This window comes from Carassius gibelio, chromosome A21 (genome assembly GCF_023724105.1).
Source record: "Carassius gibelio isolate Cgi1373 ecotype wild population from Czech Republic chromosome A21, carGib1.2-hapl.c, whole genome shotgun sequence".
NCBI lineage: Eukaryota > Metazoa > Chordata > Actinopteri > Cypriniformes > Cyprinidae > Carassius > Carassius gibelio.
Genome location: NC_068391.1, coordinates 2,943,343 through 2,958,174, shown reverse-complemented (window position 1 = coordinate 2,958,174; position 14,832 = coordinate 2,943,343). Strand labels below are relative to the sequence as shown.

The 14,832-nt window shown below is 34.6% G+C and overlaps 1 protein-coding gene across 2 annotated transcripts; it reads right to left on the bottom strand.

The window, feature by feature from the left end:
- Positions 1-793: 793 nt before the first annotated feature.
- Positions 794-14,202, bottom strand: LOC127941636 (mitoguardin 2-like). 2 transcript variants are annotated; one of them, XM_052536933.1, is made up of 16 exons: positions 14,114-14,202; positions 13,363-13,581; positions 11,925-12,132; positions 10,713-10,828; positions 10,493-10,613; positions 9,877-10,007; positions 9,683-9,800; positions 9,504-9,601; positions 9,297-9,409; positions 8,232-8,304; positions 8,055-8,141; positions 7,465-7,563; positions 6,568-6,702; positions 6,328-6,381; positions 6,133-6,249; positions 794-3,637 (listed from the first exon to the last, which is right to left on the bottom strand). In XM_052536933.1, exons 2-16 carry the CDS (start codon positions 13,540-13,542, stop codon positions 3,431-3,433), a joined length of 1,857 nt encoding a protein of 618 aa, XP_052392893.1. In that variant the 5' UTR covers positions 13,543-13,581; positions 14,114-14,202; the 3' UTR covers positions 794-3,430. The 2 variants fall into 2 exon arrangements, with proteins under 2 accessions (XP_052392893.1, XP_052392895.1); XM_052536935.1 differs by having other exon boundaries at positions 14,118-14,198.
- Between the last annotated feature and the right edge of the window lie 630 nt (positions 14,203-14,832).

Below are 14,832 nucleotides of genomic sequence, written 5' to 3'. Positions count from 1 at the left end.
GTGTACTGTGTTAGCCTAACTGAGACTTGTTTTAGCACTTATATATCATTGTCTGAAAGTCTGAAACCATTTTAATTTATTTATTATTAACCAAATTTATTCAAGCCATTGGTCTCCCTTAGGATTTTTCTGTGGGTTTTTAAAATAGTGGTTTTGGATATGAACAAATAAGATCTGTGGTTATCATTACTTGAAGACAGTTTTATAAAAGTAGGCTACAGATAATCTTAACTCAAACATTAATTTTGAGTTAGCTAAGTAAGGAATACAACTACCTTCATTTCTGTTCAAAACATTAGGAATCAGTAAGATTTGTAACGTTTCTTTAGTAGACTCTTTCTGAAGGATCATGTGACACTGAAGACTGAAGTAATGATGCTGAAAATTCAGCTTTATGTCACAAGAATAAATTCTATTTTAAAGTATATTCAAATAGAAAGCAATTATTTTAAATAGTAATAATATTTCACAATATTACAGTTTTTTTCTGTATTTTGGTCAAATAAATGCAGCCTCCATGAGCAAAAGAGATCTCAAACATTTGGACAGCAGTGTACTTTCGAATTGGACAAATGTTGTAGTCCATGTTTTGCAAATAGCAGTCTATTATGGTTAATTAAAATGTTAATAGAAGTTTTAAGGTCCTTTAACCCTCTCAGTCACAGAAACCAAATTGTGCATATTTCAAGTTTAAAATGTTTTGGGTCAGTCATATTCAAATGGTTTTTCCTAAGCTTGTCCCTGAATAGTTTGAGACATAAATGATAAGAATAACACATTTCAAAGACAGATAGAAAAGGGGAAAAAAAAGACTTTATGTTGGCTAGGGAAGGCAAGATGTCAACAATTTTCAACAAATACAATGATTAAAACAACATTCATTTGTAAGTACATCAAGGAAAAAAACACAAAGCCAAGTGAAGAACACAAACACACACACACACACCAAGTAAATATTTCAAGGAAATAAAGACTTGAGTTGCTTTCCAGCACCTCGGTTCATCTTCTTTGGCCATCGTTAGGCACCCAATTCAGCGTAAACATTTTAGACATAAACCTTTATTGTTCATTAAATTATCTGGGTGTAAAATACAGCAGCTGTTGTTTAAAAAAAACACCCCCCCTTCACCTACTTTTGTCTTCAATTTGGTTTGTTTTGAATCAGTTGTTACAGGAGAAATTAATCATCTATCAGGAATTGTACCCTAAATTAATATAAAAATCAGAGCATCTGTTACTCTCAGTCAGTAACTCTTTCAGTGAATCTTTAATAATCACATCAAATATCAATAATCTTGGACCAACGCGATTCAAATACGGGACACATATTTGATAATAAAATGAAATAGGAACAAACCCTTTTATTTTTATATTTAATGAGCACAATCTTGGTTATTCAATTAACAGTAATAATCAGGCAAATGTTCAATGTTGATATTTTAAATACCTCTACATTTCAGATTTCATATAAATTACGGAAAAAAAAGGAAAAAAAAATTCAACAATTATTATTATTATTTTATTTTTTTACAAATGCACTACATTTAAGCTAGTTTACAACTCTGTTATTATTATTTTTATAAAAATAGAGAAAATTAACATCTGTATGTATCTATATATATCTCTATATCTATATCTATCTATATATATATATATATATATATATATATATATATATATATATATGTGCAAGACACCCAATATGAGGAGGAAAGAAACATTGTTTGATTGATTGTTGTAGACATTTCGTGCATATTCAGTTTAAAAATGACCAGAATTTCCCTTTTTTTCTTAAAGTTTTAGTGCATTTATTAGCTCCTTTTGATTCCTAATATATATATTTTTTGCAGGTCATGAATGTCTATATGTTTAAGCCAATCAAAAGACTTGGAAGATGCTGTTTGGTTGTTTGTTTTGAATATTTCTCATGGGTTGAATACAATTTAAACTATGTATACTTAAAAAAATGTATACTGTAGTATAATATTGTATAGAACAAATAATTCAAACAAAAAGTTCCACTTTAATTGAATCCATGAGTGTAAAGGAATATGCATCCTTGCATCTTTTTTTGATAGTTTTTTACTAAATCAAGGCGAAGTCAAAATTATCAGAAGGGCACAGATGTTGCAGACAGAGTTTAACAACCACAGCTTGAAGGACTGAACTTAAACGGAGTTAATGCACATTAGCATTGATCTTTCCTACTCACCTAATAATGCTCTCCAACTGTGGCCTTTTTAACCCAATACCACTGCTGTATTAAATTTATAATACTTAATTAATATCTATATAACAGAATAATATAATTGGCTCTTTTAGTCCTGAATATCGATGAAGGACAAAAACAAGGTATATAAGTATGATGAGAAGACAGAAAATATAACAAACCAACAGGCCAACATGTCTTATTAAACATTGATCTGATGAACATTGTGACTAATATAGCACAGCTAATGTGATCCGGACCACGACATCCTGTTTTAGCCTTGAATGATGCACTTCCTGTGCAAGTCTCTCTTCGAAGCGCTCTCAAACTTCCCAAATGTGCTGAGAGATTTAAACTGAAGTTCACAAATCAGTCTGGATTCTCTCTCTTCATCGAGTTCAGCGCTACTCGAGATTCAGTGCAAGACTTTATTTGGCCACTGGCACAAACACAAACGCTCAACGATAGGGACGCACCGATATAATTTTTTTTGCACGATACCGATAACCGATATTTTATTTTTATTTGAAAGCCGATAACTGATACTTTTTGAGAGCCTGATTATAAAAAAGTTCTCATCAATAAAAGCCACATCCCAAACACAGTGTGTATTTTGAACAGTGTATATTTTAAAAATAGTTCTACTCTCCCATTACCAAATTTCATCATAATAAGTCTTACAAATAAATGAAATAATGCATAAATAATGCAAACAAGTGGTCTCAACTCAAGGGTTTCTGAAGGGAATAATGCATTATTTATTGCCTTTAAGATATCGGCCAAATTTTCTTATCGGGCCGATACCGATAACAGAAAATTGAGCATTTATCGGCCGATACCGATAACAGAAAATTGAGCATTTATCGGACGATACCGATATGGTGGCCGATATATCGTGCATCCCTACTCGATGACAAACCGACATGTAGAACACACAAAACCTAGCATTTGGCTGCAGGTGGATTTAGAAGAGCGACTCAACACCAGGCTGCATGTTTGGCTAAACGATGGTTTTATTTAGTTCCTTCTTGGGTTCTTCAGAAATAGAGCATTTCCGAAGCAAATGTGTCTAAATAGCAGCACTGGATATTCAGTGGCAAAATTTGCAGAAGAAAAGATCAAGAAAAGGCCTCGGTTGACCTCGGGTGAGTCAGCGGTGGTTTATCTGTCTAAAGCTAAGCGAGACATAGACCGGTCAGGTCTAGATTAGGATTGTGCACCTTAGTCCTGCTGTCCGCTGTTGGCTTGGCAGGAGCTCTTGGGTAAAGCTCCATTGGTCTCAGGTAGACTGTCGATGCCCAAGTAACCCACCAGGATGTCCGCTCGTCTGTGAGATAGACTGAGGATGTCTTCAGCCAGAGACGGGACGGACGTGAAACGCACCTTATCGTGGTCAAACATGTCCTTCAGATACTGAACAATCTGTTGCTGTGGAGAACAAAGGAGAATGTGTAACCACATGATACAGCAGATTAATAAACCTTCATTTGTTAGATTCAGTGTTTTAATTGATTTTTAGTGGATGCATGTAGTAAATTGATCAAAAGTGACAGTAAAAGGCATTCATTACATTTATTCAGTGTTCGAACTATACCGTGTCCTTTGGGGGAGCCCCCTTTTTGGGGGGGGGGGGGGGGGGGAGGGGGGGGGGGTTGGGGGGTCCTGCACATGCGCATGCTTCAAATAAGGACTTACAACAGCTACAAGTGTATGCACTATTATACATTATCGACACGAGTGCCTTAAAAAAGGACTTATAATGACTTACAAAGATACATAACAGCTACAATATGCACTATTATACTTTATCGACACAAATTGATAGGTCAGGAAGACAGCCTTGAATGATGTTGCGGTCTCCTCCATTAATTAAGAATTCACCTCAATTACTTTATCTGGCAGAATCGCCTTTTGCTTAGTCAATGCCACTTCAATGGTCATCTTGTGTGCAATGCTGTCCCTGTATTTATATATAATTTTTCGCGACTGGTTCTGAGCATTAATCATTAATCCACTATCAGACAAGTACGTGCCAGGTACCTTTTCAGACAGAAGAAGGTTTTTTTGCCACCTTACAAGTTGTAACGAGTGGAAAAAAATGTGGCCCCTTTAAGAGCTGCGCGCTCCCTGTAAAACGGTATGCACTCTGTATGATAATGTATACAAGCGTGACTCGAATCCCCCATGTATGCGGGTAATCTCTGTTTGGAAATCATTTTGTTTTAATCTTGTTTGTTTTGTTTTGGTTACGCTGTGGACGGTGGAACATGGGACAGACAATTGCCTGTTCGATTGGAGAAATAAAACGCGAGTCGTTGTTCAATGTCAATCGCCTCCGTGAGTTTTGTCTGGCCTAATAACTTTGTGAGCTATCCATATTTTTCCCCCCTCCTGACACAACGCGTTACAAAGTGATGCACCCCAAGCTTCCATCCTTAACACACAGCCATGTATATTGGCTCTTCCAGTCTCTCCACTGCTGGCTGTTCCAGTTTAACGCGAGAGAGGACTCGAAGCAAGAGGGGTTAGGATCCCAGAGATTACTTTTCTTCAGCTTCATGCGTTTTCACAGTGGGCTTGGCTTGAGGTTTACCAGTGCTTGCAGCAGGTGAATCAGTCGTGCGTTATCACTACACAATTTCTTAATAAAACCAAAATTAATTGAACTACCTTGTTTTCTTTTTGCCCTAGCTATGATCCTATCTGCATAATGGAAGGACTTTGCGCACGATAAATGGCCTCCAATGTTTATTTTTTTCTACGAATCTATATGACATACTAACATGTGGAATTTGCAGCGCAGCACCCCCACACCTTGATGCTGTGATGTCTGTAATCTTTATTGAAGTTAATTAGGTTTTAATCGCCGTCGTGCATGAATGAATAATATTTTTGCCAACATAATCACATTACAAAACTGAAATTGCACTTAAAAATATTCACATTGTCAGTATTTTTTGAGACCCCCCAAGATTTCAGATTTCTCGTTTTCAGGGGAGCCCATGTCTTATTAAGGGGAGCCGAGCTCCCCCTAGCTCCCCCGTAGTTCGCACTATGCATTTATTTATTATTCTATGCATCAAAGAATCTTGAAAAATAAAATGCATCACCGTTTCAACAAAACTGGAAGGATCATAACGGTTTTCAACATTGATAATAATCAGAAATGTTTCTTGTGCAGCAAATCATCATATTAGTATGATTTCTGAAGATCATGTGACACTGAAGATTGGAGGAATGATGCTGAAAATACAGCTGCACATCACAGGAATAAATTACATTTTATTATATATTCACATAGAAAATAGCTTTTTTAATTGTAATATTATTTATTTATTTATTTATTTTTGCTGTTTTAACTGTATTTTTTATCAAATAAAAGCCTTGGTGAGCAGAAGAAACTTCTTTCAAAAACACTGAAAAAAACCAACCTTCTGAATATGTTTGATTTTTTTTTAATTTCAAATCAAACGAACCTCGTCTTTCTTTACAATTCATTGCTTTTATTAATGTTTTGAGAGAGAGAGAGAGAGATAGACAGACAGATAAAGCAAAATCTGTATTTTTGTCTTGTTTTCCAAGCAAAATGGAATAAATAATAAGTTTTTAATGAGAAATTGCTTAAAATGAATCGAGTTTTATGATTAAAATGAGAAAAATTCATCTGTTCATGTTCATTTTGCATCTCAAGTAAATGTGTCTTGATTTAAGAATCTGTATGCAACATTTAAAGCCTTGACTTTATGACTCTTTATGGTCTTAATTTGTATTAGCGTGAATTTGAAGACCTTTTTAAGTTTTGTCTCTGTTCTCGATCTGATCACTGAGATCAGATTAGCATCAGATTATGTCCTGATCTGGATCACCGGGAGGTTTATTTAAGGTATAACGGAGGATCGTGGAGAAGACGGAGAAAGTCTTACCTTGAATACGGTGCACACCTCACTGAGGTGCTGTGGGGGGCCCAGAAACCCAAAAGCCAGAACTGGACTCACATGTTCAGAGATGGCATAGAAATGGGCAATAAAACCATCAGGAACCTGAGCAACCAACAGAAAACAGCTTGATGTGGTCTGATTCTAGATCATATAATGTCATGTTTTGTTTTGCGCACTCACCATTAGCAATCTCCTTTTGGCTTTTAGCACGGACCAACAGGCTGTAGCCAATGCCTTATGTGTACAGAGAGACACAGAACGATTAATACAGCGACAGATCAAGACAGAGAAAAGCACCAGAACATAGATGGTTTCTGCAGGACTGGAGAATAACAACCTTATTCTCCGTTTTGGCTCTAGATGAAACGTTAACTCTCAGTTTTTGTCTGGATTGGATTTGGAGCGCTAACATTTGCGTACCGTCTTTTTAAAACTGTCCGAGAGCCACCGGTTCCTAAGAACGGCCACCACTGAAGACGGAGGACTTTCCAGATCTTCAAACGCATCCATGAGGATAAAGTCCAGCACCATGTCAAAGAAGTTCATACAGACCACCTACAGATAAGTCAAAGGTCAAACTAACCACTACAAGGCCAAAGAGAGAGCCTTCGTCTTATTAAATATGCGTGACCCTGGAGCACAAAGAGCAGTCTTAAGTCTCTGGGGTATATCTGTAGCAATAGCCAACAAAAAACTGTGTGGGTCAACATGACTAATTTTTCTTTTATGCCAAAAACCATTAGGATATTAAGTAAAGATCATGTTTCATGAAGATATTTTGTAAATTTTCTACCGTAAATATATTAAAACTTAGTTTTTGATTAGTAATATGCATTGCTAAGAAATCATCTGGATACATTTAAAGGCGATTTTCTCAGCATTTTGATTTTTTTTGCACCCTCAGATTCCAGATTTTCAAATAGTTGTATCTCAGACAAATATTGTCCGATCATAACAAACTATACATCAATGCAAATATGATTTATTCAGCTTTCAGATGATGCATAAATCTCAATTTTGAAAAAATGTACCCTTATGACTGGTATTGTGGTCCAGGGTCACATATTATTAGTATTTATTAATATGCTAAATTATTAATTTCTAACTTTGTTGTGCTTAAGCTTACATTTTTCATCTAATATTTATATTTTATCTGATTTCAACTTTATTTAGATTAATCTCAGGACTTTGGAGTTAACAATAACAACAGTGGAACAGTCGAAAAAAAACATCTTGAAATTGGATATCAACACACAGAATACCATTTAGCCAATGATTAAAGAAAGATTGACAGACGGACTGATAAACAGGACGAACCCCTCGTCCTTCCAGCTCCATCTTGGTGACGGGCCACGTCTCTTCTCTCTGTGTGTACTGCAGCATGTCTTCATAACTCTCCAGAAACGCCTCTGGACTCTAAACAAACACACACACACACACAATTCGTTTTTTAAAGCAATTTTTTAAAATAAAAGCTACAGTCAAAAGTTTGAAACAATTAAGCCACCAAGGCTGCATTTGTTTGATGACAAAAACAATAAAAACGGTAATTTTGTAAAATATTATTTCAAAATAAAATCTAATTTAATCCTTTGATTGAAAAGCTGAATTTCCACAAAAATATTCCACAACACCGATAATAATCAGAAATGTTTCTTGAGCAGTAAATCATCATATCAGACTGATTTCTGAAGATCATGTGACACTGAAGACTGCAGTAATGATGCTGAAAATACAGCGCAGCATCAGAAATAAATTACATTTTAACAGATATTCACACAGAAAACAGCTATTTGAACTTATAATAATATTTCACAATTTTAACTGTATTTTTCAAATAAATGCAGCCTTGAAGAGAGTTCAAAATCATAAAAACATTTGAATTATTCCATCCATTTGTGAAGCACCTTGTTGGCTTTGGCCAGAAGTCCCGATATTATCTGCTTCCCTGCATCCATGAAGAACATCCTGTGCGTCTCATCCAGCAGCAGCAGCTACAGATACGACAAACACACACAGATCTCACCAACAGCCCCATTCCCCTGTGTGTGTGTGTGTGTAATCGTGTGTGAGAGTGTGCTGACCTGGAAGGCCTGGCGAACGCAGTGCAGTTTAGCGAGGAAGTCCTCATCGCTGTAACACTCCAGAAGTTCGGTTCTGTAACAGAGGCACAAAAACAACACAGAGTGTGTTTTCCCATCAGTCCTTGCTCCCTCCAATCCCAGAGGAGAATGATGTGTGCAGACATCTGTACTGTGTGTGCATACGTACATTGAGTCCCGTCTCAGTTTAGAATCAGCGCTAATGGAGTGGACTAAAAACTTCACCAATTTAATCAATTTTCAATTCAAGTTTACAATTTCCTTGATTCCATTTTTTTTATTTTAATTACATTTTAAAACCCAAAAAAATTATATCAAATCAACTGAATTCTTAAACCTTTAAAAAAATCTTTATTTAATTTATTGACACAATAATATTTTTTTGAATAAAATTTATTTAGATTTTTTCATATTTAAAAAATATGAATTTAATTTCTCTGGATTCTGTGTGTTATGATTTAATTCAAACATGTCATCAAAAAACATTGATAATTGAATGAAATCTAAAAAATGTAAAAAAAAAAAAAAAACATTCCTTCAAAAATAATGAATAATATATTTTATACTAAACAAAAAAATAATAACGAATCAACTGAATTATTATTTTTATTTTAATTTGGTCAAAAATATTGTGATTATATATCAATATCAATATAACAATATTTATAATATTGTAAAATAATATTTTTTTTACTGCTGCCAAATTAACATATTACACAAAATCAGAAAAAAAAATATCTTATAATATTTTACTGTAAAATTTAAGTTAAATATTTAAAAAAATTGTTTTATTTTATAACATTTATTTTATTGTAACTGAATTATTATATTACTAATTATGAATTACAATTATATACACTATATAAATACTTAATTTCTTAATGTCTTATTTTCTTCATAAATAAAGAAGAAAACAAGAAATTTAAAAATAAATGTCATTTTCAAATGTTAAACCATTCATTATAAACTAAAATGGACATAAGAAAATTTAAATACTACAAAAGTGGTAGTGGCAGTAGTATGTAGTGTGCAGGCAGTGTGCAGCACCTCAGCGATCTACAGGCCACGCCTCCATCCTTCACCAAACCCAGGGCTTCCTCATACAGCGCCGCCGGCTTCAGCGAACGATACGTGTCCTCTAGAGAGAACGCCTCGAACAACTACAGAGATAAAGAGGGAAGTGACATCATACACATGCAGGAGAAAACACACATACATGTGAGTGTGAGTGTGTGTGTGTGTGTGTGTCCCGACCTCAGCTGCAGAGAAGAACGAGTCGTCTGATGAGGCATCGTCGTCTCTGACAGGATGGGAGCTCCCTAGTGTGGGCAGGATCAGCGTAGCTTCACTCTCTGCACACAATCGGCTTGGTTAGGAAGCTGAAAACACTCCCAGCTGACGTCAGCGTGTGTTTGTGTTTGTGTGCGTCTCACCCAGGTCAGCCTGGAGGACGTCGGCCGGGATGGTGCTGCCGAAGTCTTCCTGTAGGTGATAGGCTCGGTGCAGAAGAGACTCCAGCTTCTCCGCAAACTGATGATGATGAAGCTCAGGCTGGAAATCAGAAGGTGTGTTTTTATTTAGCAGCGCTTGGCATTCTTCTACTTGCCATACGATAAGAGATATTCACCGAGTGACGCTCCAGGAGTTCTGCCCCCTGCGAGCCGAGACTGTGTGCTCCAGATGCACAGGAATCAGCTCGGTGTCTGACGTTTAAAGCCAGTTCCCATTTGCGCAGGGCTTCCTCAAACAGCTCCATCCCTGCAAGAGGAAGATCAACATCAGCTGCACACATGCAAAAGTAATGGACTCATTTAGATCAAAATCATGTTACAAAATATTTTCAGTCATATAAAAAAAATGTGAGTGACAGTTACAAGGTTAATTCTTGTTTTAAAATTTTAAATATTTGAAAATGTGCATTTAAATTTTAAAATACACTACTGTTCAAAAGTTTTTTTTATGTTTGGTAAGTCACTAATGCTCATCAAGGCTTTATTTATTTAAACAAAAAAAAAAAGAAAAAATTTAAATATTAGTACAATTTAACATAACTGTTTTATATTGTAATATATTTTAAGATGCAATTTATTCCTGTGATGCGCAGCTGTATTTTCAGCATCATTGCTCCAGTCTTCAGTGTCACATGATCTTCAGAAACCATTCTGATATGCTGATTTGCTGCTCAAGAAACATTTCTGATTATTATAATGTGAAAAAGTATGTAGCATGGAAAAAGAGATTACCAATGAGATAGAGGTTCTCAGCGTTGGCATCCTCCCTGACTCCCGACTCCTCTGCCACTGGCTCCGCCTCCCGCAGCATCCCGGTGTTCACTGATTGGTTGGGAGAGGAGGGGCCTCGCATCTGAGGCGGATCCAAATGAAATGTTAGTTAAACTCTTTAATAGGAGTTTGCTGACTGATAAACAGGAAGACAGTGTGTGCAGCTCTGAGGTTCACGCACAGAAGCGATGCTGTGTGAAGAGCTGGAGTGTTTGCTCTGTGTGAGAGACGAGACGCCGCTGAGAGTGTCATTACTGCGAGCGCTGGGACTCATCATCTGACGCCCTGGAACCGGCCCTGAAAACACACAAAAACAAACCACTGCTAAAGCACAGGGGACAAATCAGAATAAAACTGATTCTCTAAAGCAGCCTAATTCATTTCATTAATATAAAATTATGGGCATCGATACAATTTTATTTAATATTGTCATATTTTATACAATTATGAACATTAAACAACTGCATTCACTCAAAGTAGCCTTATTAATTCAATAAAAAACAGTCACAAAAACTAATTTATGTTTTTGGTGCAGTAAACCTAGACTACAGTATAATTTCATATTTTTTTCAAATTTAGAAAATTATATATTTGTTACATTTTACAGTACAATATGAAATTATGGACATTAATAATAAATATTAATTTATTTTAATATTACATAAAATACCCACACAATTATTCAAATTAGCCAGACTATTTTTTTTAAACCTGAAATTATAGTTTTATATAATGATAAAAAATTAGACATTAAAAAAAATCTAAATACTGGAACATTCACTCATAGTAGCCTAAATCATTTAATGAAAATGGTCACAAAAACTAATTTAGGACTGTTTGAGAGACTGTGGTTCAAGAAACCTCTAATTGTATATAATGTAAAGAATACTAAAATTAAAATTGTATATTATAATACAAAAATATGGAAGTTAAAAATTTAAATACTCAAAAGTGTCCTGATTAATTTCATGCATATGGTCACAAAACCAATCTATGCATGTTTTGGTGCAATAAAAACTGACTAAATTAACAATTTTATATTATTTCATATTTATAAAATTATAATTTCATATTATTTTATATTGTAATATTAAATTATGGGCATCAAAAATGTAAATACTCACACATTCACTCAAAGTAGCCTGATTAATTTAATGAAAATGGTCGCAAAAGTAATTTATGACTGTTTTGGTGTAATAAAATCATCATTTTCTAATATTTTAAATGATAACAGAAAATTATGGACAAATAAAACAATTAATAATAATATCCTTGCACATTCATTTATAATAGCATGATTCATTTATAAATATAATCATTACCCTAAAATGATCATAATATAGTTTATATTATAATGTTTTATTTCAAGAGCAGAATATGTGAAAACGCTCACCTCTCTTGAGCGAGGCTGGCCGGCTGGTTCGGATCAGCGGTTCTGGGATGCCCACAGGTTTCTGAGCTTCTTTACTGACGATCTGCTTCCTCTTCCTGCTCCGTCTCTTCAGCTGATGTGCGGTCAGAGCCAGAGCCACGCTGCCCAGAGCCGTGGCAAACAACACCTTCTTCAGATTCGGACTCAACTTCAGCTGAGAGAATATAGACTGAGAAAACACAGATGAGATAGAGAAAGAGAAAACGAGAGAAGAAGATGGGAATCAGTTATTATCGGTTTTCACTTTGCATTTATCATATATATATATATAACTTACTGAGAACTTACTGAAAAAATCAATAAATTGCATTATTTAAGACTGAAATGTTATTTACATTTTTTCAAAAATATCATTTTAAATTACAATCATTTATATTATATTACAAAATTGTGGGCATTAAAAGAAATTAAAAAATTGCGGGCATTAAATAAAATTAAGTCAAGTTAAATAAAGAAATTCTGGGCCTTAAATAAAATAAATTAAAATAAAATACAAAAAATTGTGCTCATTAAATTAAATTTTAACAATTGTGGGCATTAAATGAAATAACAAAAAATTCTAGGAATTAAATTAAATTAAATTAAATTAAATAATTAAATAAACATTCACTCAAAGTAGCCTAATTAATTACATAAAAATGGTCACAAATTTGTAAAAACATGTAAAAAATCTGTGTAATTACTGATAAAAACGAAAAACTACTAAAGAATGTTGGTAACTCAAATAAAGCATAAATAATTAAAAAATACATATTAAACGAAACCTTAAACTGCAAAAAAAGTAAAGATCTGTACAAATAAGATAAGGTACTGAAATAACTCTACTAAAAATAGGAATATAAAAAACGAAATAAAAAATATTTATACTGTAGTGCATTCCCTACAAAGAAAAAAAAGTCCACTAAAACCCAAGACTTGTAGTTTGTCAGCATTCTTCTGTATGTGTGTGTGTGTGTGTGTGTGTGTGTGTGTGTGTGTGTATAATGACATGGGTATGACACAGGTATTACAAGGAGAGGGTGTCTTATGAGGACATAACCCATGTCCCCATTTTTAAAAACGCTTATAAATCATACAGAATGAGTTTTTTTGAGAAAGTAAAAATGCACAAAGTTTCCTGTGAGGGTTAGGGTTAGGTGTAGGGTTGGTGTAGGCCCAGAAAATATACAGTTTGTAAAAACCATTACACCTATGGGATGAACACACTTTTCACAAAAACAAACATGTGTGTGTGTGTGTGTGTGTGTCTCTCTCTCTGTATGTATGTGTATGTGTGTGTCTCTGTGTGTGAATGTGTGTGTGTGTGTGTCTCTCTCTCTCTGTTTGTGAATGTGTGTCTCTCTGTGAGTGTGTAGGTGTAGATGCAGAATAGAGAGAGGCGTGTGTTGTGTTTGTTTACCTGTCCAAAGGTGGAATACAGGAACACAGGTATCTCAGCCACGGTCATGGCCAAGGCCTGCATGATGGACACGCCCTCAGCGCTTCTGATTGACATCTCAGCTCCGCCCCTCCCTCCAGCTGACACTTTCACATCCGAGTCGCTCCACACAGATCCTGGAACAGCTGGAGCAGGACTCATCCACAAACAGAGCTTTCCATTATATTACATTACCTTTGCCTTGGAGACAATGAAAACAGGTTCATACTGTGGTTTAGATAAGAAGCTTTGCTTATATAAACAGACCGATAGACACTATATGCAAAACATGTGTCAATATTAACAATTTAAGGAAGACATTTAGTTAGACGCCTCATATTCTAACATTTAAATACAACAATAAAGACTTAATCTGATCTATAAATAGTTGATAAATTGATTTGATAATGACTTTGTTATTGAATATCTCAGATCTGATCACTTTAAAAGCTTTAAGAGATTAATCTTAAGCACACTTCCCCTCAAAAACCTCATTACTATAAAATGAAAAAAAATATTAATATTATTATCATAAATATATACACAAATTGTTGCATGTCTTCAGCAGCTGCACATTAGCTTAGCTCAACACACACACACACACACACACAGAGACAGACAGACAAGGCAGATACCAGTAACATAAACATTTATATATGTTTAAAGCGGAGCTAAGATCAGACAAACAATAGCAGCTTTAAACGCAATACTCAGAGTGAAATAGCACACTCACTTACTCCTGGTTTGGAAGGACATTTTCATTCCGCATTGCACATAATAACCTTTGATTTCCTGATGGGCGGGGCAACGTTTTGAGCCACAGCGGAAAGATCCAATAACAGCTTCAGAAGGCTCAGCGGTAACCAATCGGATAAGAGGAGGGAAAGACGCAACGCGTTGCTTATCCAATGGGATCAACATGCGCGACCCGACTCTTGCACTAAATAAACAGAGCATATTTTATTATTATTATTAATAAGAATAATAATAATAACAACATTATCAATAATAATAATATATAAAAAAAATATTAAGATTACGTGTAATACACATTGTATGATAAAATCTACAATATGTATTATGTGTTACTTAGTCCACAGTAATCAAAAGCAAAAAATGCAAATTTGCGAAATATTTCATACATTTTCACAGTTCTAACTTTAATCTGACTATATATAGTCTTAGTATTTGACCGGTTGCCATGATAAACGGTAAAATGCCGATGATTAAGTATGACATTTTTTATTTATTTATTTATTTAGTTTATTATAAAATCTCCGATATTTTAGTTAGATCTGGATTCATTTACATCTCTAAATACCGCGTTTAAATAATTAAATGTTTTTCCTTAATACTTTTTTTCTACCTAATCCAAAATGTATTCTCTTATTCTCCAATTTAAGTAATCTACTATCTATCTATCCATCATTCATCCATCCATCCATCTATCTA

Excerpts from the sequence above, each read along its gene's own strand:
- LOC127941636 (XM_052536933.1), bottom strand. The coding sequence starts at position 13,542 with ATGAGTCCTGCTCCAGCTGTTCCAGGATCTGTGTGGAGCGACTCGGAT. Across the intron at positions 9,801-9,876 it reads AACTCCTGGAGCGTCACTCG|CCTGAGCTTCATCATCATCA; the intron begins GTGAATATCTCT and ends TCTGATTTCCAG. Across the intron at positions 6,250-6,327 it reads CCAAAAGGAGATTGCTAATG|GTTCCTGATGGTTTTATTGC; the intron begins GTGAGTGCGCAA and ends TTGGTTGCTCAG.